This window comes from Plectropomus leopardus, chromosome 10, assembly GCF_008729295.1.
Source record: "Plectropomus leopardus isolate mb chromosome 10, YSFRI_Pleo_2.0, whole genome shotgun sequence".
NCBI classification, from domain to species: Eukaryota; Metazoa; Chordata; class Actinopteri; order Perciformes; family Serranidae; genus Plectropomus; species Plectropomus leopardus.
Genome location: NC_056472.1, coordinates 31357136 through 31379228, shown reverse-complemented (window position 1 = coordinate 31379228; position 22093 = coordinate 31357136). Strand labels below are relative to the sequence as shown.

The following is a 22093-nucleotide window of genomic DNA, read 5'->3' as shown; positions in this document are numbered from 1 at the left end:
TTTTACTGCGCTACATTTATATGACTTCAGTTAGTTTACAGATTCAGATTATTAATGCAAAATATGAATCAAATGATAACTTATGATGTCTTATTATAGATCAATTAATAATTTCAGCAGTAGGCCCAAACTTGAGTTCCACCTTTACGAGCCACTACATTAAAGTTATGAACACATTAATGCATCACTAATTATAATGTATATATTACTCTGAAATGGGCCATTCTGCAAACTAAATACTTTTATTTTTAGTAGGCTATTTTAAGTATTTTGATGCTAATACTTTTATACTGTTACTTGAATGAATGAAGGACTTTTACACGCAGACTATTTCAACACTGTTTATACTTTTACTTTAATAAAAGATCTGAGTACTTCTTCCACAGCTGCATGTTAGTATCGGCTTACAGAAATATTAAATTGGTTTTCTTTCACTCACAGTTTTCAGACACAGCTCATGCAGTGTAGAGTGTGTGCTGTTCACCTCTCCATCATCTGCTGCCTGTCTGTCTCTCTCCATTGTCACTTTGAGAGGAAGGAGTTTCCCCCCATAGTAAAATGAATCTGTCCTGTACTGACTGATACACTGTAAAACTTCAAATACAAGCCTCGTCCTAATTGGACGCCCAGTCCCTTTTACTGGCCCAGTGTGGCGACGCATTGACAAATACAGGCCCGTCTCAGTCAGAGGCCCCATTACCATGCACTTCATTTCTGAGTAAACAAGAGAAATGCAAGAAAAAGGTTCAATGAAACAATCGGATTGGATTTCCAACAGTTTTATGTGACAGAAATTAAAAGCCCATCCCAAATATTTGCCTGCTGAGTTCAGTGGTTTTAAGCAAATAACAGCGCTGGCTGTTAAAAGTTTAATGGTAGTTCCTTTTAGCTCCACACACTAACATTATGTGACTTCTGAGAGAGAACGTGAGTTGATTTCATGTGTTTGAGCCACAATGTAAAGAGATCAGTAACGGCGACACACTCCTCCATCACCCAGAGAAGAAGAACCAGACTCCCTCGAAAAAATCTGACTTTTGTAAGTTGTTGAGGGAAAACCTCAATAAACATTTTGAAAATCTGTCAGGCTTACTCTTAATTCTCCCCTCTTGTGTATTTGGCAAATGCATTACGCGAAGTTTCTTTTGTTCTTTGTATAAGTAAACACGTTTTCTCAGATTGTCCCCTTGTGTTGCAGTGCCTGACTGGGAAACAGTCATCAACACACTTATGTTTAGGAACTGGCAGACCTGTCAGCCAATAAGACACGAGGAGGATGCAAACTTACAACACTGCTGTTTTCTTCAGTGACAATAACCGTATAAAGTGAGAATTACTCGGGGCTTAAGATGTATGTGTGACGTCGCGCCAAATCGGCTTTGCTATGAATTTGGCTCCAACTGTTAAACGGGTCTCTTTACTTCTCACTTTATTAGATATCTGAATGAAAATGGGTTTCTAGAGTCCAGACAATAGACAAATCTCTCCCTCCTCTCTCTCAAAAGAACATAATGGTTATTTTAAAGTCACTACAAAGTAGCCTACCACAGAAAAACCAAAAACTCACCTCATAGGATCATGATAGGATTATGAGCAGCCTACCATAAAGTAGCTACTAGCTACAATGGTCCAAACTGATGTTAAAATGCATATTTTTTTGTCAAATAATGTGAAAATTTTCTGCCACAGGTCGAAATTTTTGGCCGACCTCCATCCCCCTCTGGCAAATTCCAAACCTCACTAACTTCTAAACCCTGGTTACGGCCCTGGGTAGCAGTTAGACAGAAAGTAACATTTGAAAGTAAAGAGTTGGCAGATTAACTTAATTACTTTAAAGCTAACTATGTGTTTTGTTTAGTCTTTTTTGCTGCTTCTATTTCTTTTTAAATGTAATGTTGTGTTGCAGCATCAAATCATTTCATAAAGTGGCCCACAAAGGAGCACGGTCCCTCAGCTGAGAGCATTACGTTATGGTTTTTGGCCCACTGAGTAGATGGAATTTGCATATGGGAGCTGAGGATAAAACTAGAAATTAGCTGTATATCAGAGGGAGAGGAGAAGCTGCTGAGCTTTGGCAGCCTGCAGACCAAAGCCAATGGCCCCTGAAGAGGAGTTCTGCTTTCCCAACATCAACACCTCCTGCAGGAAGACGAGACTCGATCACTCCGAGCTCATTTACAGTGTGCTGTCATGCATCTCTCTGCTCACTGTGTCTCTTAACCTGCTGGTCATCATCTCTATCTCCCACTTCAGGCACAGATCAACTTATTAAGTGTTTGTTCTTTGGTTACAGATGTGTGAATAAGCAGCATGATGTCACATTTAAACAGATGATAACATTTTATGGTTACTATGGTGATTTTAAGATTTGTTACTGCACATCCATTAACCCTCTCCTCTTGTTTATAAATGATGCATAAGGGTGATGTTTTCCTGTTTAGGCCTTTGATCAAATGCTCTTTCAGCTGCAAAACTCTGCTTGATATTATGACACTATTCATACTCCAGGTATCATAACTGATAATACTTATTTCCACACATGCATATGACAATGTGTTCAATGTTGCTATTCTCCCATTTCAGGCAGCTCCACACCACCACCAACATCCTCCTCCTCTCTCTGGCTGTCACAGACTTCCTTGTGGGTTTGATGCAGATGCCAGCTGAAATGCTCCTCTTACAAGGCTGTTGGATTTTGGGAGATCTACTATGTACAGCGGGTTTCTTTTTAGGTTTCATCTCTATCAATGCTTCAACAGGAAACATGGTGCTCATATCAGTCGACCGTTACATTGCCATTTGTGACCCCATGTTCTACTCCACCAAAGTCACTCTGAGAAGAGTTCAGTTCTGCATTTGTGTGTGTTGGATATTTTCTGCCGTTCACAGCAGTTGGATAATGAGGGATTTATTGAAACAGCCAGGCAGGTATAATTCCTGTTATGGAGAGTGTGTAATGGTTATTAATTATATCGAAGGAGCTGTTGACCTTTGTGTGTCCTTTTTTGCCCCCATTCTTGTCGTCGTAGTTCTGTATGTCAGAATATTTGTGGTGGCTGTGTCTCAGGCTCGAGCCATGCGCTCTCACGTTGCAGCTGCCGCACAGCAGCGCTCAAAGACAAAAACAGCTAAGAAATCTGAGATGAAAGCAGCCAGGACACTTGGTGTTGTTGTGGTTGTGTTTCTTCTGTGCTTTTGTCCTTATTATTCTTTCACCGTTGCGGCTGAGAACAACTCGATTGCAGCATCAACTGCAGCCAGTCAGATTTGGCTGATGTATATAAACTCCTGTCTAAACCCTCTGATCTATGCCTTTTTCTATCCCTGGTTCAGAAAATCTATTAAACAAATTGTTACATTTCAGATACTGAAGCCTGACTCCTCTGACACTAACATATTGTAGAGATCAGGTACATTAGATACATAAACCATATATTGTTTTTAATTATATATATCAATTACTTTTTATTTAGCACTTTTCAGGTCATTTCATATTTTTATTCTGTTATTTTTATTTTTTTTTGCTAATTTCAGGTAATATTCTTCCAACTTTTGAATAATTTCCTGTATTTTGGGTCATTTCTTGTTGCCTTCTTTCCATGTTTTAAAAAAAATCAAGCCAATTTCCACAGGTTTCAAAAGGGTTAACAATGGTGGAAATGAATTAATTACATTTACTTAAGTATTGTACATAAGTACTATTTTAAGGGTCTTTTACTTAAGTATTTCCATTTCATACTTCTACTCATCTTCATTTCAGAGGCAAATACTATACTTTTTACTGCGCTACATTTATATGACTTCAGTTAGTTTACAGATTCAGATTATTAATGCAAAATATGAATCAAATGATAACTTATGATGTCTTATTATAGATCAATTAATAATTTCAGCAGTAGGCCCAAACTTGAGTTCCACCTTTACGAGCCACTACATTAAAGTTATGAACACATTAATGCATCACTAATTATAATGTATATATTACTCTGAAATGGGCCATTCTGCAAACTAAATACTTTTATTTTTAGTAGGCTATTTTAAGTATTTTGATGCTAATACTTTTATACTGTTACTTGAATGAATGAAGGACTTTTACACGCAGACTATTTCAACACTGTTTATACTTTTACTTTAATAAAAGATCTGAGTACTTCTTCCACAGCTGCATGTTAGTATCGGCTTACAGAAATATTAAATTGGTTTTCTTTCACTCACAGTTTTCAGACACAGCTCATGCAGTGTAGAGTGTGTGCTGTTCACCTCTCCATCATCTGCTGCCTGTCTGTCTCTCTCCATTGTCACTTTGAGAGGAAGGAGTTTCCCCCCATAGTAAAATGAATCTGTCCTGTACTGACTGATACACTGTAAAACTTCAAATACAAGCCTCGTCCTAATTGGACGCCCAGTCCCTTTTACTGGCCCAGTGTGGCGACGCATTGACAAATACAGGCCCGTCTCAGTCAGAGGCCCCATTACCATGCACTTCATTTCTGAGTAAACAAGAGAAATGCAAGAAAAAGGTTCAATGAAACAATCGGATTGGATTTCCAACAGTTTTATGTGACAGAAATTAAAAGCCCATCCCAAATATTTGCCTGCTGAGTTCAGTGGTTTTAAGCAAATAACAGCGCTGGCTGTTAAAAGTTTAATGGTAGTTCCTTTTAGCTCCACACACTAACATTATGTGACTTCTGAGAGAGAACGTGAGTTGATTTCATGTGTTTGAGCCACAATGTAAAGAGATCAGTAACGGCGACACACTCCTCCATCACCCAGAGAAGAAGAACCAGACTCCCTCGAAAAAATCTGACTTTTGTAAGTTGTTGAGGGAAAACCTCAATAAACATTTTGAAAATCTGTCAGGCTTACTCTTAATTCTCCCCTCTTGTGTATTTGGCAAATGCATTACGCGAAGTTTCTTTTGTTCTTTGTATAAGTAAACACGTTTTCTCAGATTGTCCCCTTGTGTTGCAGTGCCTGACTGGGAAACAGTCATCAACACACTTATGTTTAGGAACTGGCAGACCTGTCAGCCAATAAGACACGAGGAGGATGCAAACTTACAACACTGCTGTTTTCTTCAGTGACAATAACCGTATAAAGTGAGAATTACTCGGGGCTTAAGATGTATGTGTGACGTCGCGCCAAATCGGCTTTGCTATGAATTTGGCTCCAACTGTTAAACGGGTCTCTTTACTTCTCACTTTATTAGATATCTGAATGAAAATGGGTTTCTAGAGTCCAGACAATAGACAAATCTCTCCCTCCTCTCTCTCAAAAGAACATAATGGTTATTTTAAAGTCACTACAAAGTAGCCTACCACAGAAAAACCAAAAACTCACCTCATAGGATCATGATAGGATTATGAGCAGCCTACCATAAAGTAGCTACTAGCTACAATGGTCCAAACTGATGTTAAAATGCATATTTTTTTGTCAAATAATGTGAAAATTTTCTGCCACAGGTCGAAATTTTTGGCCGACCTCCATCCCCCTCTGGCAAATTCCAAACCTCACTAACTTCTAAACCCTGGTTACGGCCCTGGGTAGCAGTTAGACAGAAAGTAACATTTGAAAGTAAAGAGTTGGCAGATTAACTTAATTACTTTAAAGCTAACTATGTGTTTTGTTTAGTCTTTTTTGCTGCTTCTATTTCTTTTTAAATGTAATGTTGTGTTGCAGCATCAAATCATTTCATAAAGTGGCCCACAAAGGAGCACGGTCCCTCAGCTGAGAGCATTACGTTATGGTTTTTGGCCCACTGAGTAGATGGAATTTGCATATGGGAGCTGAGGATAAAACTAGAAATTAGCTGTATATCAGAGGGAGAGGAGAAGCTGCTGAGCTTTGGCAGCCTGCAGACCAAAGCCAATGGCCCCTGAAGAGGAGTTCTGCTTTCCCAACATCAACACCTCCTGCAGGAAGACGAGACTCGATCACTCCGAGCTCATTTACAGTGTGCTGTCATGCATCTCTCTGCTCACTGTGTCTCTTAACCTGCTGGTCATCATCTCTATCTCCCACTTCAGGCACAGATCAACTTATTAAGTGTTTGTTCTTTGGTTACAGATGTGTGAATAAGCAGCATGATGTCACATTTAAACAGATGATAACATTTTATGGTTACTATGGTGATTTTAAGATTTGTTACTGCACATCCATTAACCCTCTCCTCTTGTTTATAAATGATGCATAAGGGTGATGTTTTCCTGTTTAGGCCTTTGATCAAATGCTCTTTCAGCTGCAAAACTCTGCTTGATATTATGACACTATTCATACTCCAGGTATCATAACTGATAATACTTATTTCCACACATGCATATGACAATGTGTTCAATGTTGCTATTCTCCCATTTCAGGCAGCTCCACACCACCACCAACATCCTCCTCCTCTCTCTGGCTGTCACAGACTTCCTTGTGGGTTTGATGCAGATGCCAGCTGAAATGCTCCTCTTACAAGGCTGTTGGATTTTGGGAGATCTACTATGTACAGCGGGTTTCTTTTTAGGTTTCATCTCTATCAATGCTTCAACAGGAAACATGGTGCTCATATCAGTCGACCGTTACATTGCCATTTGTGACCCCATGTTCTACTCCACCAAAGTCACTCTGAGAAGAGTTCAGTTCTGCATTTGTGTGTGTTGGATATTTTCTGCCGTTCACAGCAGTTGGATAATGAGGGATTTATTGAAACAGCCAGGCAGGTATAATTCCTGTTATGGAGAGTGTGTAATGGTTATTAATTATATCGAAGGAGCTGTTGACCTTTGTGTGTCCTTTTTTGCCCCCATTCTTGTCGTCGTAGTTCTGTATGTCAGAATATTTGTGGTGGCTGTGTCTCAGGCTCGAGCCATGCGCTCTCACGTTGCAGCTGCCGCACAGCAGCGCTCAAAGACAAAAACAGCTAAGAAATCTGAGATGAAAGCAGCCAGGACACTTGGTGTTGTTGTGGTTGTGTTTCTTATGTGCTTTTGTCCTTATTATTCTTTCACCATTGCGGCTGAGAACAACTTGATTTCAGCATCAACTGCAGCCAGTCAGATTAGGCTGATTTATATAAACTCCTGCCTAAACCCTCTGATCTATGCCTTTTTCTATCCCTGGTTCAGAAAATCTATTAAATTCATTGTTACAGGTCAGATACTGAAGCCTAACTCCTGTAACAGTTCTCTCTGAAGCGGGATATTATTTTATTTTTTTCTGTTGCATTCAATATGCTTAATTTACAAAAAAAAAATTACAAAAACAAAGTCAGAGGACTTAAATTAAACATGGAGATGACTATATACTATGACTATAAATATTTTACCCTTTGAAACCTGAATCGTCAGGGTTTTTTGTGCTGCATTCAGTTTCACAAGTTATTTGACCCTTGGAAACATAAATTCATTTAATTTCTTTTGAAAAAAAGACAATCATCAACTTGGCAAATTGCAAGAAACTAAAATGTGAAACTAAAAAAAATGACCTAACACGTAGTTTTAAAAAAAAGAGGAAAGGTAAAAGGAAAAAGACAGCCATTTTTACAATTATATTAATGTTATATTTATAATTTTGTTACAGGAATAAAAATAAATTAAATTTTAGGGTTATTTTCTTGTTTTTTTTTTTTTTTTTTGCGTTTTTCATTTTCTTATTTTCAGGGATTTTTTGGGCCATGTCTTCCCACGTTGCTTGTTGCCTTTTGCCATGTTTTCAGAAGACATTAAACTAATTTGATCTGGTTTTAAAGGGTTAAATAATACATTTTTTTGTCTGACAACTTGATTTGGCATTTGTTCTTTATTTTTAATTTGCACATATATTGCAGCTGTTTTTTTGACATGGCAGCACAAAGACAAAATCAGTTCAGACTGGGAACCTTGTTTCAGATACAGTAAGGAAATTCTTAAGTGTTTTTTTCCACTCTCATCTGCTTATAAAACTATATATTTCCTGTGATGATGCTCTGTGCATTGCAGCTGCTTAGTCAGACTACTGGCACCTTTTTAATTCCAGTTAAATATGTAATATATTGTGACATGTTTTTGATTGAAATTAGAAATGCTGTTCTGACTTTTTATGTTTGTTTTTGCACAGGCCGCATTACAGTGTGAAGCAGGATTTGTACGTTTGTTTGGTTGACACGAACTGTCACCTGGGTTTTCAGGTGAATTAAATTAGCCATTTTTTAATGTCACCTGCTAACTCTGAATTCCTCCCACTAAAGCTGTTATTCAGCCCTTCAGGCTGTGTGACAGCTGCTGTGTGGGAACACTCCAGAGGTTAAATGCATGTGCAGCCAGTCTCAGGAGTGCAGGAGCCTGTGCAGTCAGAGGAGTGAAACATGTCATGCAGTATTGCTGAGTCAGCGATCAGAAATCTTAGCTCAGTCTTTAGATGTTGTCATGTCATTCAGACTAATAATAGAATACAACTTAATTGTCCAACAAAGTGGGAAAATGTTTTTGCTCTCAAAAATTAAAGCAGCTCATATAACTTTATTAAAAAAAATTAAATTAAGAACAAAGTGACAAGATACCACTTAGATGACAAACAAAACAAAAACATCATATGTACTGTAATGTATGCTATATATATATATATAAATATATAGATAGATAGATAGATAGATAGATATTATATTCACAGAGACATTACTGCTTTTCTTGTCAAGGTAGTGGCATGTTTTTTTCTGATAAGTTATTGCTTTTCTTGCTCAGATAGTGGCACGAAAGTTGCTTATTTTTATTGAGATATTGCTGCATTTCCTGCTGGGTTATTGTCACTTTTTAATGAGACATTGCTTCATTTTCTTCCTCTTACTTATTTTTTTTAAACAGAGACATTTCTGCTTTTCTTGCACATTCCTGTGTTTTCTGAAAGGATATTGGCACAAAAAGCAGTTATTTTTTGGGACATGGCTGCTTGTCCTGCCAAGGCAGTGGCATCAAAAGTTTTGTTTTTGGTTTTGTGTTTTTAAGAATGATTTGTTGTTGCATTTCTTGCACTAAGAGTCTTAAGTCAACCTTTCTCTCAAAGCCACATTTCCAGAAGTTTGCTCTGGGTTCATTGGCCTCAAACTTCTTGGTAAAATTGCATTTTAATCCGTATTCAGTGAACATTGAAGAAACGCACTGCTGTCTTTCAGAATCTCTTTTCTTTGCTGTAGTTTTCTTGTTTTCTTCCTCTGACTAGTCTCTGCTTTTCTGTTGTCTCTGCATGCTGTGTGTGGAAACAGAGTGACTGAACTCTTCTCTATTTAAACAAGTAGACTGATTGATTGCACACACACACCTGCCACTCAGCACAGGTGAGCTCAATCACTGATTAAGGGAGAGTCACCAAACTGGAATCGCAGTGTTTCCCAAAACTTTTTTTTAATGCCAGTAATATAGTGTTAAACATTGGATTATTTTATTTCTTTTATTTTTTTTGCTTTTTTTATGTCCATTGCTGTCTTTGATTTGTTCTTTTGTCTTATGTGACATCTCCTCCTGAAAGGTGCAATATACATAATAATGCAGCAATACTGTATATCAGAAATGATAATTTTCTTTTGTTTCACCACAAATTTCTATTTAATTTTTATTCGCTTTGTGTAAATATGTTTTTGAACAATTATGGTGCATATATTTATTTTCTTTTGTCTTTTACTGCAAATTATTAAAAAATCATTTAAGTTTATTTGTATTCAATGTGTATTTGTATAGGGATAGGTAGGTAAAATAAACTGGTGTCACACACAACATTTTTATAATAATAGGACAACATACAAGTACACTATAAAAATAATCTTAAAATTGTTAGTGCGTAGGCCGTCTTAAATGTTTAAGTTCACTGAATTTCAGAAGATAACTTGAATCGTTAAAAATTACCTCAACTTGTCTTCTCAAATTCAGTCAACTTAAATATTAAAGGCAGCCCAGACACCAATGTTTTAAATTTAAATCAATGACTTATGTGTCAGTGCTTTTGTATTTTTTTTTTAGTTCTGGGCTTTTTGTTCGTAACATGTGTATTTAATGTATTTGTATTTGTGTTTGTGTCTTGTGTATTTATTGAGATTTTTTTTATTTTAAAGGCCTGTCTAGACGTTGGAATTGCAAATGAGCTTCGGCTTTTAATGCTTTGGGGTGTGAGATTGGTTTATACTACATACTTGTTGTTAAACAAATACACACAAAATAAATTTTAAAAATAAATTAATTCAACTCCATGTAAGGATAGAAAGGTTTTTCATTCTATGGGCTCCTGTAATCTATTTTAGACGCACCAAATTGATAGGGTGCTGCTGTACTGATTTCATTGTGAACTGAGCCCATCTAAAAACATTTTCTTTTAATGTATTCTTATTTCAATGTAATCATTTATTTTCTGGAGACTCCTCTTTATGTGGAAGCAAATGTTCACATGATTTACAATTTGTATGTTTTGTTGCTGAACTGTGACAAGTTCTTTTTTCTTCTCTATTTCCTGTTAAAGCAGAAATATATAATATTTGTTCAAAAATAAAAATCTGAAAATTTGTATAGTCAAAATACTTTATTGGCATGTGTACTTCTTTGTTTTTCAGTGGAAAAAAGAGAAAAAATGTATCTTTTAAAGCACCTTAAATCTCATGCAAAACTCAAATCCTAAAATGTAGTGGATAGTATTATTTATATATTTTTACAAAGACTTGATTTTGTAGCCCATTGTTTGAACATTGTAGTTTCATCACAGCAGACCCACGTCAATAACATCCGCCGTTGCATCATCACAGAGCCGAGGAAAGGTGCAGTCGGATTCTCTAAACACCACGATCCTCTTTTCCTTCTCATCCTCCACATCTTTCCTTGACCTCGTGATGTTTTCTCTGGAGGTTAAGGAAAAGTGGTGAGGAAAGGAGATTATTTGAACTTTTCGACCGCAGCCTCTGTTTCTTTGCATCACTGTGAACACCACACACAGCATGCAGAGACGACAGAAAAGCAGAGACTGGTCAGAGAAAGAAAACGAGGAAACTGCAGCAAAGAAAAGAGATTCTGAAAGACAGCAGTGCAGCAGAGAAGTTAACTTAAGAAAATGTGACTGACAGGAGCATGTCCCTCTTTGTCTCTGTCTCTCAGTTAAAGGCTGCAGGTTTCACAGTGGATGCTGCTCTCTGCTGGTGAAAATAAGTATCACACAAGAGTTGCTTCAATTTAGAGCAGGTGACCTTTTAGTAACTTATCAGTGCACTGAGAATAATAATCAAAAATATTTTTTAAGGGGTACAATTATCCAAGAAATTAACATATCCAAGATAATGAACTTCTGAGTATAAAAATACAGCTGAATATCTAAGTGGCCATAAGAATTACAGAAAGTGTCAAGTTTTCATATTCTGTTGAGTAATATATATCCAGTAAAACAAAAGTGTATTAGCATGAATATTCTTGTAGTCATACCACAGTGTCCAAGTATTTCTCTTTTGCAAATTTCAACCCTTTACCGCAACAACAAGTCAGCCTTCCCCTGCTCCCCCCTTATTGTAAAAATATAACTCTTATTAAACAGTATTAACTGTTTATTCGTGCCTCAGATTTCTGCATTTTTTGTGTGTGAAGGTGTCACTGAAGGGTTTGTCCACACATTTTTATTTTTGACAGTCTGGCTCACCCTTTCCTCTGAGTTTAAATAAATCAAATGTATGAATAAGAGATCGCATTATAGTAGTGTTATTGAGAAAGTTTCAACAATTTAAAAAAAAAAATTGTGTGGATAAGTTTAGTGTCTTTAACTTTTATGACTGTAGAGTCTAATTATTTTGTACTCTAGTGTTTTTTTTCTTTTGTCCACCAAAATCTGTGCTACACTGTAAGATCTGAGTTGAGCTTCCTTAATATAATCATGGAAACTGCCTTAAAAAAGGTTTTGAAACTGACGTGTTACCGATTTATTGTGCTGACATGATTTATTCCACAGCTCCCAGTAGAGTGAAATATTAACGTCTGCTCACTGTGGTTTTATAGAAAGCTTCTTTTACAGCCAGTGTGGGCAACTGGCCGAATTACACTACAAACATATTCAGTACTTTAGTGAAAGGAAGAAATACTTATCAAATAAAACAGTAGATGAAACCAAGTATGGTTGGTTGTAACATTTTTCCTCATAACTTGCTTATTTTTATTTGTTTTAAGTTTTGCTAAGTTTGTCCACAGCTTTTTTTTTTTTTTTAAGACATTTCAGTGCAGCACGAGAAAAGTGATTTCGCTCCGGGTTTCAAAGTGGTAAAGTGGAGTCGTATGAGGCTCGCATGTTGGAGAAAAACATTTATTGAATAGTGCATATGTACAGTTATGTGATCGGTCCTTTACATGTGTTATTTAGTTAATATAAGCTGACATTTACAAGCTGAAATCTACATGCAACAAAAGCAACATTTACAAATACACAAGAACGTCTAATAGTTTGTGCTGTCATTTTACTATCAAACACCAGGGAGCAGAGTCGAGTCAGAACGGAGTGAGTCCTCTCAGACTATCAAATGTAGAATTCTTGGTCTTCGTCTTCTACTTTGTCCTCCTCTTCAACTGGTGCACTAATAATGCTGCAGCTGTCCGACTGGTTTACGGAAACATCGCTCAGGGACGGAGCAGCACTCGTGTTCACGCTGGTGCTGTGGATACGACACCCAAACAAAGTGGAGGGAGTGCTGCTGGTGGTGGAGCTGTTTGGAATGCGGCCCAGTGTGGCTGCCCTGTGGGCGTTCTCTGGGATGCCGGGGGAGACTGGTGGACCAACGTCTTCTGGTGGCGCCGATAACGGCCGAGGAGTCTGTGGCAGGCTGGATCTGATGTACGCAGACACCACTGTGAGGTCCACGGTGCCTCCTGGATTCACTTTGTCCCCCGTGTCCACATCCGTCTCCTCCGCCCCGATCAGAGCGTCCAAATTGAGGCGGAAGGGCGGGATGAAGGAGGAGCTCCTGTTGAGGGAGTGGCTCCGGTGATGGGGGCTGGGAGAGGGCCCAGGAGAGGAGCAGGTGGAGCGGGTGCTGCTCGAGCCCAGATTGGGGAGAGAGAAGAGGGAGTCAGACCGGTGGCCCCTCCACTGGGACCTCCAGGTGTCCGGGTGGTGTCTCTCTGCCCATTGTTCCTGCTCGTCCGGCTCCTCGCAAGCCAAAGCGTGGGCGCTGTGGGAGGTCTGGTGCAGTCTGGAGCGGGATGTGGCCCGGTGGTGGTGCCGACGGTTCCTGTAGGAGGCGGCGCTGCGGGTGAAGGTGGAGGGAGCCGAGGCTGACTGGGGGACAGCGGACGAGATGCAGCAGGGGTCGTGGTGTTTGAAGTGTGCCCCTTGGACCTGAGCAGGAGGAGAAAGAAAACAAATGAGAACATATAGATTTAACTTGATTCATATCAGACAAAGGAGGAAATTCACCAGTTACACTGCAAAAATTGGCCTAAAAATTGGCCTTTTGTTCACATGAAAACAGTGTTTTGGAACCCTGAAAATGCAAAGTTTTGTAACCGGGTTCCAGAGTATAATCATTTCAAAACGCACCCCCCTCTGTCGCCATTTAAACTGGCAATGTGCGGATCCTGTGAGAACAATGACGTCAAGGTCGCACATTCACGGATCCGCAAAAACCACCAAATTTAGAGATGGGACACAGACACACAAAGGGACACACGCATATAAAACAAAATAAAGTTTGCTTTTGCTGGTGTCAGCTAGCGCCACAGAAACTCTCATTCTGTGAGAAACACTGCAGTGTTTTTTTTTTTTTAAATGAGTCTTTGGTTAAATTTTAGTCTAGTGCAAGACAATCTGTGAAACTGTAAAATAAGCTAAATAAACAATGTTTACTTTTAGATCACCTCTTATTTTCTATGCAATGTTTGGCTCTTAAACACTGTGTGCACACTAGTATGAAGTATGCACGATGTGCTCACATTCTTTTCATAAATCTCAGTTTATGTGCAGGAAATGTTGCATGCATGGTTTTTGTGTCTCTGCAACGGAGGCTTTGGATACGACCTGTTTGGATTCCATGTCCACAATTTCCCAAAAGTCTGCCTAGTTTGAAGTTTCACTCAGACAGTGTTATGTTTTCGCCATATTTTATCAGATTTTGTTGCTTGAAAGTGACAAATTTCCCTATATTACATAACATTTAGCTTAAGCTTGAAGATTGGTATCTAGTATTTTGTTTGTTTGTATGACGGCTGCAGTGTAAAAGAACAGAGTAACTCTCCTGTGTATGCACTAAAGAGGTAGTTAAATAGGAGGTCACAGGGGTTACAAAACGGGAGGCGCATGCAACCAACTCTCTCATGCAACCAAGTGCCCGTCACACGACATGCAGTGCAGCAAAGAAAAGGAGGAAGGGGTACAAGGGAACCCCGGGGTTGAAAAAGCCCCCACAGGCCTCCTGTTCGCGGGGCGGCCACTTCATGAAGCACACCAGCAGCTGGAGAACTCATCAGCGTCCAGAGGAGTCCCGAGTGTATCACACCTCTGTTTATAGACCAAAAACACAGAAAACCTGCAGTACCACAAATATACAGTCTGATCATCATCCAGCAACCAGTCTGTTCTGTTCTTAACATGTACTGCAGCTGCAGCGGTATCCATTTCATCGTTCAGTTTTCTCAAACGTGTTTTCCTTCTCCGGACAGACTGAAATGCTCCCTCCTCCTCTGCAGGCTGATAGTTTCTCCATGTTTCTGTTCTCATGTCTGCTCCGTCATCTGACTTTCCAACTAAACAATACAAGCAGAAGCAATAACTTTCCACTCGGTAGCCTCAAGGCAATTATTTCCATGAACACCAGGACGGAGGGGAGCTAACAGATTTCCATATGTGAAGATACAAAAACAATAAATATCATGGAAGCAAATCTAAGTTTCCTGAGAACCAAGTTGATTTATCATGTCCTCACAGACTGAAGTCAGCGCAGGAAACAAGTGATGTCTGTATTTTTAACATTCATAAGTTTTCGTTTTGATCATGATGGACTGAGACAATATTTGTACTGTACGTATAAATTTAGCTGCAGATGTATTAAAGGAGTACAACTAGATTCTTTTGAGTTTATTTCCCATCCTGCTCCTGGTGGAAAATACTACACCAAAAGTATGACATATTAACAATTTCTTACATGTCTGCAAAAACACATAACTCTAAATACTCTAAAAACTCTAAACATTTGTGATTTTGTAGTCTCTACTCGCTACCAGCCTTCATTGGTTAGCTGTGAAACCAACAAAGATGAGAAAAGTAATATTCTCACACCTATTTTCCTTATTAAACAGAGAAATACAAACGTACACCACTGAATTCAAGTTTCTCTCGTCACAGAAGCATGACGAGGCTTAACTGCCTTGTTGACTCATGATAAACACACTGCATTCAAACTTGACAAAATAAAACTAATGTAGAACTAACTTGGTTACACTTGTTTGTAATCTGTTTAGTAAGTTTGCTGTTCCAACAATCACCAGCTCCAGTTTGGTCAAAATAAATCCTCAGTTAATCAAGTTAGATGTAAAAAACCTGCTGTTATTCCCGACAGTCTCTCTGCCAGCTGTTTAAAGTTCTGTAACTTCTCCCTCCACCACCAGGTGTCGCTGTGTCTTTCTGCTCAGCTGCCTGTTCTACCAGAAGAGACCCGAGACTGAGTTGTGACGGTGCGTGCTGTGCACTGCATACAATGCGTATAATAGAAAGAGGAGTGCCTGTATTGATAATGGTAGTGAAACGCATACCCTCAGGATTTCTAAGTACCCTGATATACTGCCAAAGCTGAGTTTACAGTTTTAAATGTTGACAATGTTCACATTATTGATCTTTAGTATCTGCATAATCTGAGACTAAGAACTTTAACATTTTGATTTTTCTGGGAATGTCAAGACGAGAAACAGGGGAGTGCACACCAACTGAGGTGAACCTCATGATTTTATGAAACACTAAAGATTTGTCTGCCACAGAAATGTCTAAGAAGTCTGGAATGCATACAGAAAACAATTAAATCCATACTATCTCTGATAAAGGTCAAGATAAAAATGGCATAAAAATACACAAAAATGCGAGACCATTGACCCGAGTGTTTCTATTTATAGCAACGGTATGCAGCTCGGTAAGGGGACGCCTGATCGACTGACTGTCTCACTGAGCGGACTGAATGAGATGCTAACAATCACACCCTCAGCAATTATCTGCTGAGAGCTTTGCTTCCTTTGATAATGTGTGTTTGTGACAGTTTACGTGACATTATCAAGGTTTTAACAGAGTGAGAAGAGCGTGTACGAAGGGAATGTAAGATCTTCCATGAAAGGGATTCATTTGTGCGATTTATCTGTTTGTTCATGGATTACTGCTGCAGGACACACACGCAGCAGCCCTTCCTAATTCTTACAAAATGGTTTAGTCCACCACTAATGTTGTCGGAGCACCAACGAAAAGGGAAACTGAGACTCCGGAGAAGTGAAAGAGAGGGAAGAATGCAAACTGACTTTGTAAAAACAAAAAATGAGAGTGATATGGATTGAGATGAAGAGCTGGGCCCACAGAGGCCTATTTTACAAAGGGATCATGCTGCAAAGTCCCTTAATATCACCTTTGCAGTTTGACACAGAAAAATACAGCAGCTGTACATTAAATATTGAATGTGAAAGTTCAATAACAAATAGTTTTGTCCCTTAAATAAATAAATAATGGTGATCTCAATATTAATCTAAATAATCTTGATTGTAATTTTTGCCAAAAACACACAGCCCTAGTAACAGCCCTAGTTTTGCTCTCTCAGTAACCACTCTGTGATCTTTTCTTTCCTCCGCAGTCCACCACCTCCTGTTTATCCTTCTTTCACTCTTTTCTCTCACTTTGTTTTCTTTGCTCCGCTCTGAGCCATGACGCGGTCGTACGGCTGCATATTTATCTCTCCCACACAGGAAAAACGAGGCAGCGAGCGTTTGTCGTCTACAGATTTAAAACTTAAAGACACTTTAGGGAGGCCGAAACAGAACCCGTGTGTGTTTGTGTGTGTGTGTGTGCGCGCGCGCCTGTGTGGTCATCCCAGAGATGCCGCGTGTGTTTCTATGCATGTTTGTGTAAAAGCGTTGTGTGCCTCTGTCCGCTAATACGACATGACAGGATCTGTCCTGTTTTCTGTGAGGACGACATGCTACAATGCTGCAGAGGAGCCGCAGCAGGGGGTGCTGGGTAATGAGGTTGTTGACATGGCGATGATCAGACCCTTAAACTTCAATTATGTCGGGATGGGCCGCGCCAGGTCAGAGGTCAGCAGATCTGACCTCCACACCACAAATGAGCACTAATCAGCGACTACACACAATGCTGCAGACGCCAGAGAATTTGTGATTCACGCTCAGAAATCGTCTCAGCAGTGTGGTTTCTGACGAGCTGCTAAAAATATTGAGAACTGATATTTAAAGTAATTTTTCAAGCAGAAAATACCAACAGTTCCCTTGTTTCAGTTGTTAAAATATTAGGATTTGCTGCTGCTCTCTATCAAATGTCAGTTAACTGAATATCTCTTGGTTTGGGAGTTCTTTTGGAAATCCTGTTTGGGTTTTGGAAATTAAAAAGGGCATTATTTGTTACTTTCTGGTATTGAGTATAAATATAGCACAAAGTAGCATTACTTCTTAGAAACATTAGAAAAAATATGTTCCCTTTCAGATTCTGAGTCATTTTTGGATACATTTGGAAACTTTAAATAGTATTTTATTGATATAAAGGGGATCTTCACATGAAACTACACCATTGATGTAGTAGACAGACACCCATACTTTTGAAATTGGTGCTACATGAGAAGAGAAAACAGAAAAAGGACGCTTTGAAGTGGAAAGTGGAAAACCCATGAGTGGACGAGGTGTGATGTAGTTGCAGCGCTGTGGTGCGGAGGAGCACATGACCTGAGGCCAGGTGGCAGTTAAGCATCATGCATATGGTCCATTGTCATGACGGATTAGCTGATTGTTTCGCTGCTGCTGCTCCAATCTCAGTAATGGACTGCTGCTTTAATCGGCTTGAACTTTCAAAACTACTAATCTGCCATCGCCTGGACACACATCCCTCTGAAACCGATACCCTCCAAACAAGGAGCAGTTTGTGTGTGTGAGTGTTATTCACACACAAACACACACACACACAAACTCTTAACATGTTTGTGTGATCATTGTGAAAAAGTTAAATGTGCACATGCAAACTGTTACAGTCTGGCTGAAGGATGGACGGATGAACACGGATACGTTTATGGCTGGGTGGATTAAATGGGCCTGAAAATTGAGGAGACTAAAAGCTGCTGTCTGCTGTGTGATTTTGTTGTTTTTGGCTTAAGATTTAGTTCGACATCATTTTTCTTTCTTTCTCTCTCTGCTTCTTGTTATTTCACCCAAAACAATGACTTCTCTCTGTGTTTTTTCATTATAAACACAGATTGTCTTTCTCGTTTTGTCCTGCAGCTTAATTCTGCAGCGCTTTGTCTGAAAATGGAGTTTCACAGATAAAGAACTGAAGTTACTAACAGATTTGTCTTGACCGAGGAAAACACGGGAAAAACTACGACTTCTTACTCCTTTGCCTCGTGTGCCTGGAGTTTATGAAAGGCCCATGGTACCAAAAAAGCACTTGTTCCTTCTGTTCTCTGCATTTAATTAAAAAATTAAGTATTTTTTAAAATAATTAACACACGAGTATTAATGGCATCATCAGTGTAAGCCTACGTTTAAAACCAGTTGCTATTTTATTTTGTTAATGATATAAATGATATTTACTTCTCAAAAAGGCATGTGTCCAAATCCTCATCATATTTACCATATAATGTCAGGATGCATGATAATATCAGCACATCATCTGGGTCAACTTTAAAGTGAAATATCTGCATCAGTCTGAAATGAACATTTCTGCTCATATTACAGGTAAATGTGAAGAGACTTTAATCATGTGACTTTGTTTATTTGAAATAGTTGAATTTAGCTCCGGTTTTACTTATTGTCAGGATTATGCCTGAGAGATCATCATCCAAGCCTGTTAAAATGCAGATGAATATTAGTTTTGATTAAAATGTGTCACATGTGGCGCATTTTAAATATAGTCCAGGTTTAAGTAGTTTTCTTGTTTTGTCTTAAATCTGAAAAGCATTAGATTTTGGGTGTACATCTGTAGTGAGTCATCACATTAGGAGTAGGCAAAATATATTTATTCTACAACATGAGAGATTTGATGTTCTCTGCAATTAGGCTGAAATACTTAAGTGCACATATTGGTATCTGCCAAAATGAGAGAGAAAATATCTGCATATCAGATATTGACAAATCTATTATCATGCATCAATAATATAATGCTCTATATTTCCTATCTATAAGGGTTTCTTTGAGAGTCCCAGTATAAAGGGTTCATTAGTTACAACTAACAGAAAGCACTCACCTGCAACAAGATCTTGTTCCCATCGTAGTCCTCCGTCTGCCAGCGGACCTCGCTGATTGGGCTGCAGGGGTGTGGCAGCAGGGGCACCAGCGTTCCCACATCCCGCACCCTCACCTCCATCACTGCTGACTCCAGCACCACAGGACTCTGACCTCGCGGGAGCCTCTTAAATGACAGCTGGATCTCCATATCTGGGTTGGAGTACACCACAAAGAAGCAAAAGTCCTCCTTCTTCTGCGCCACCCTCCGCTGAAGCAGCAGCTTGTAAAGCCGCACCATGTCGGCGTAATTTTCATGTCGGCAATAAACAGTAAATCGCACAATTTCTTTCCCGTAATGGACCTGCCGCACGGCCCAGAGCGGCGTGCCGGCAGACAGAGTGAAGAAGTCCTGACTGCACGGCGTCAGCGGTAACATCCGTCGGCCATTGCTGACTTTTTCAGTGTGGTGGTAGCGCCACGGTGGCCTCTGCAGAGCGCGGTGCAGCATCAGTATCTGCTCCTCGCCACCGTACGCCTCCTGGAGGAAGACGATAACCGCCAGGGCCGGCTGGCAAGCTCCAACCGGGCTGCCGTTTTGATGGTGCTTGGGCCGGGAGACGGAGGCCCGCTCTGAGACCCGGAAAAGCTGCAGCTCAGGGTGAACCCACGCCAGCACAGCATCGGCAGCACGCTGCAGGAACTTGCCCTGGCCGGGGTCGGCGATGAGGTGGACGCTGACAAGGAAGGGATCCTGGAGCTCGCCCATGGATAACTCACCTCCACACACAACAGCGGCAAGAAAAGATGAGAGAGAGCAAAGAGGGGATGAGAAAGACACAGAGAAAAGATTCAATTAAAATCAGCTTTAATTTAAAAAAAAAACAATCATGGCATTGTCACAGACATAAAAAGAAAGCGTGTCACTTAAAACATCCAATAACATTTCAATTCAGCATGTGCATGGTATGGACTGTGTGCAGTCCCTCCAGGATTTGCGCCTTCTGCTCGCATGACTTTAACTGTCCTGACGCTGTAGTCAACTCTGCACCGCTCTCTTCTTCTCCTCTGAGCAGGGCGAAGAAACACTGTGCACTATAGTTGGATGCAAAACTCACTGAAATAAGTGCTCATAACTTCAATAATCAACGTAAGAAAACAGTTTCATGGGGAGTTTTTGTTCATGGTGTGTGGTGCTCTGCAATCGGCAGGGCTCGGCAGCTGCACTTACACACTTGAGAGATCAGAAGAGTGAGAGACAGAGACAACCGAGTGGAGGACAGGTGATAAAGGTACGCTCCGTGTTGCTGTGAAGTAAGTTAAAAACACCTGTGTGACAGCTGACTTTAAACAAAGGACAGCTCTATGAGTTAAATATTCGTGATTTGTCAAAAGATGCCTTAATTGGCCGAGATCCAGATGGTTGAGATCAGATCAGAACATCCCTAGTCACCGCACCAAATTTGGTCACTTTTGTCTCCAAAAAAAGGCGACTAGATGACATAAGTCCACAAACCAATTAGTGTCTTCATTATTTTTATGCAGTCGACAGGAAAAGATCCTCATTATGGCACAGAAACTACAGTTAAGGGATTGTTGAGGTAAGGCAACTATAACAGTGAAGGTTGGGGGAAGATTGTGATTAAGATCCGACATTAATTGTAGGTGTATGGAGGGATACACAATTTTCCATTTGAAAGCTCGATGCTCTATTCATCCCTCCACCATCCTAAACCTGCATCAGTACTTTCCACCTTTCTATATGAAGGGCACAACACATTCTTCTGCATGTCTCAGATTCATCCGAAATGAAATAATTCCTCAGGATACTTTTCTCGCATATTTTCTTTATCTTTCCTTTTGTTTACGTCTTTGTTCAAGTTTCCTCATCCTTTTCCTCCCTCCTTCCCACAGATCTTTTACTCCTATCCATCTCCATTTCACTCGCCCACATCTTAACTCCATCTTTCTCCCAATTTCTGTGTTTACCTTTCTCCCTCCCTCCTCTCCCCGTTCCCCGAGACCCATGTGGAGCAGGGCTCCTCTGCGGAGGCTCATTAGTGCCATTAGGAGGTCATTACTGAAGCCCGGAGGAATGTTTCAGACCACAGCAGGAGCGAGCATTCAGGTGTAGCCTCCCTCTGGACCCCTGACCTGGAAAAGGCCCCCTGGCACAGGTACTGCAAAACTACCACAGATGCTCCAAAACTAAAGTCATATTTAAGAAGTGTTTTCATTCCTACATGTTACATGTGCACACACACACACTGTATCTCCTCATCTCCATGCTCTCTCACGTTCCTACGGTCTTTATTGGACTTCTCGGGGGACTTGTCCCATTTTGTCTTTGCGCCTTTGAGCCAGTTTGGGAAAGGACATAGTCTACTTGTCCCTGGCACAGCCGACTGTTTGGCTGCTGCCAGAATCCATGAAACAGAGACGGCAAACAGGAACAGGTTCAGCCTCCTGGGTCCTGCTGGCCTTTGCAAAAAGGACAGTTTCTACTTGACCACAGAGGTGACATTTTCTAAATGTTAAGATCAGGTTACGAGGAAACATTGCTCAAAGGTGGCCATGAGAGTAATGATAGTCAGCTTAGAGTGATACACAAAGACAGCGTTCACAGTAAGATACACTTTAAATAGTTTCAACTAAGTCTAATTAAAAGCAAATTATGATGGTGAGTATAAAAGCTACGAAAAATGTTTCCAACTTTT

At 39.9% G+C, this 22093-nt stretch overlaps 3 protein-coding genes across 4 annotated transcripts in view; 2 read left to right on the top strand and 1 right to left on the bottom strand.

Annotated features, from left to right (window-relative positions):
• Nucleotides 1-1276: 1276 nt before the first annotated feature.
• On the top strand, nucleotides 1277-3403 carry LOC121949483 (trace amine-associated receptor 13c-like). Its single transcript, XM_042495175.1, has 3 exons — nucleotides 1277-1297; nucleotides 2111-2253; nucleotides 2584-3403. Exons 1-3 carry the CDS (start codon nucleotides 1277-1279, stop codon nucleotides 3401-3403), a joined length of 984 nt encoding a protein of 327 aa, XP_042351109.1.
• A 1649-nt stretch (nucleotides 3404-5052) lies between these two features.
• LOC121949508 (trace amine-associated receptor 8a-like) lies at nucleotides 5053-7176 on the top strand. Its single transcript, XM_042495206.1, has 3 exons — nucleotides 5053-5073; nucleotides 5887-6029; nucleotides 6360-7176. Exons 1-3 carry the CDS (start codon nucleotides 5053-5055, stop codon nucleotides 7174-7176), a joined length of 981 nt encoding a protein of 326 aa, XP_042351140.1.
• Nucleotides 7177-12267: 5091 nt separating this feature from the next.
• LOC121949274 (protein FAM124A) overlaps nucleotides 12268-22093 on the bottom strand; it is a 30884-nt gene continuing 21058 nt past the window's right edge. The window contains exons 3-4 of one of the 2 annotated variants that reach the window (XM_042494919.1): nucleotides 19399-20165; nucleotides 12268-13305 (exon numbers count right to left, since the gene is read on the bottom strand). In XM_042494919.1, coding sequence (XP_042350853.1) covers nucleotides 12487-13305; nucleotides 19399-20165 — 1586 coding nt within the window. In that variant the 3' untranslated portion in view covers nucleotides 12268-12486. The remainder of the gene's footprint in view (nucleotides 13306-19398; nucleotides 20166-22093) is intronic. The other variant, XM_042494920.1, reaches the window with a different exon arrangement.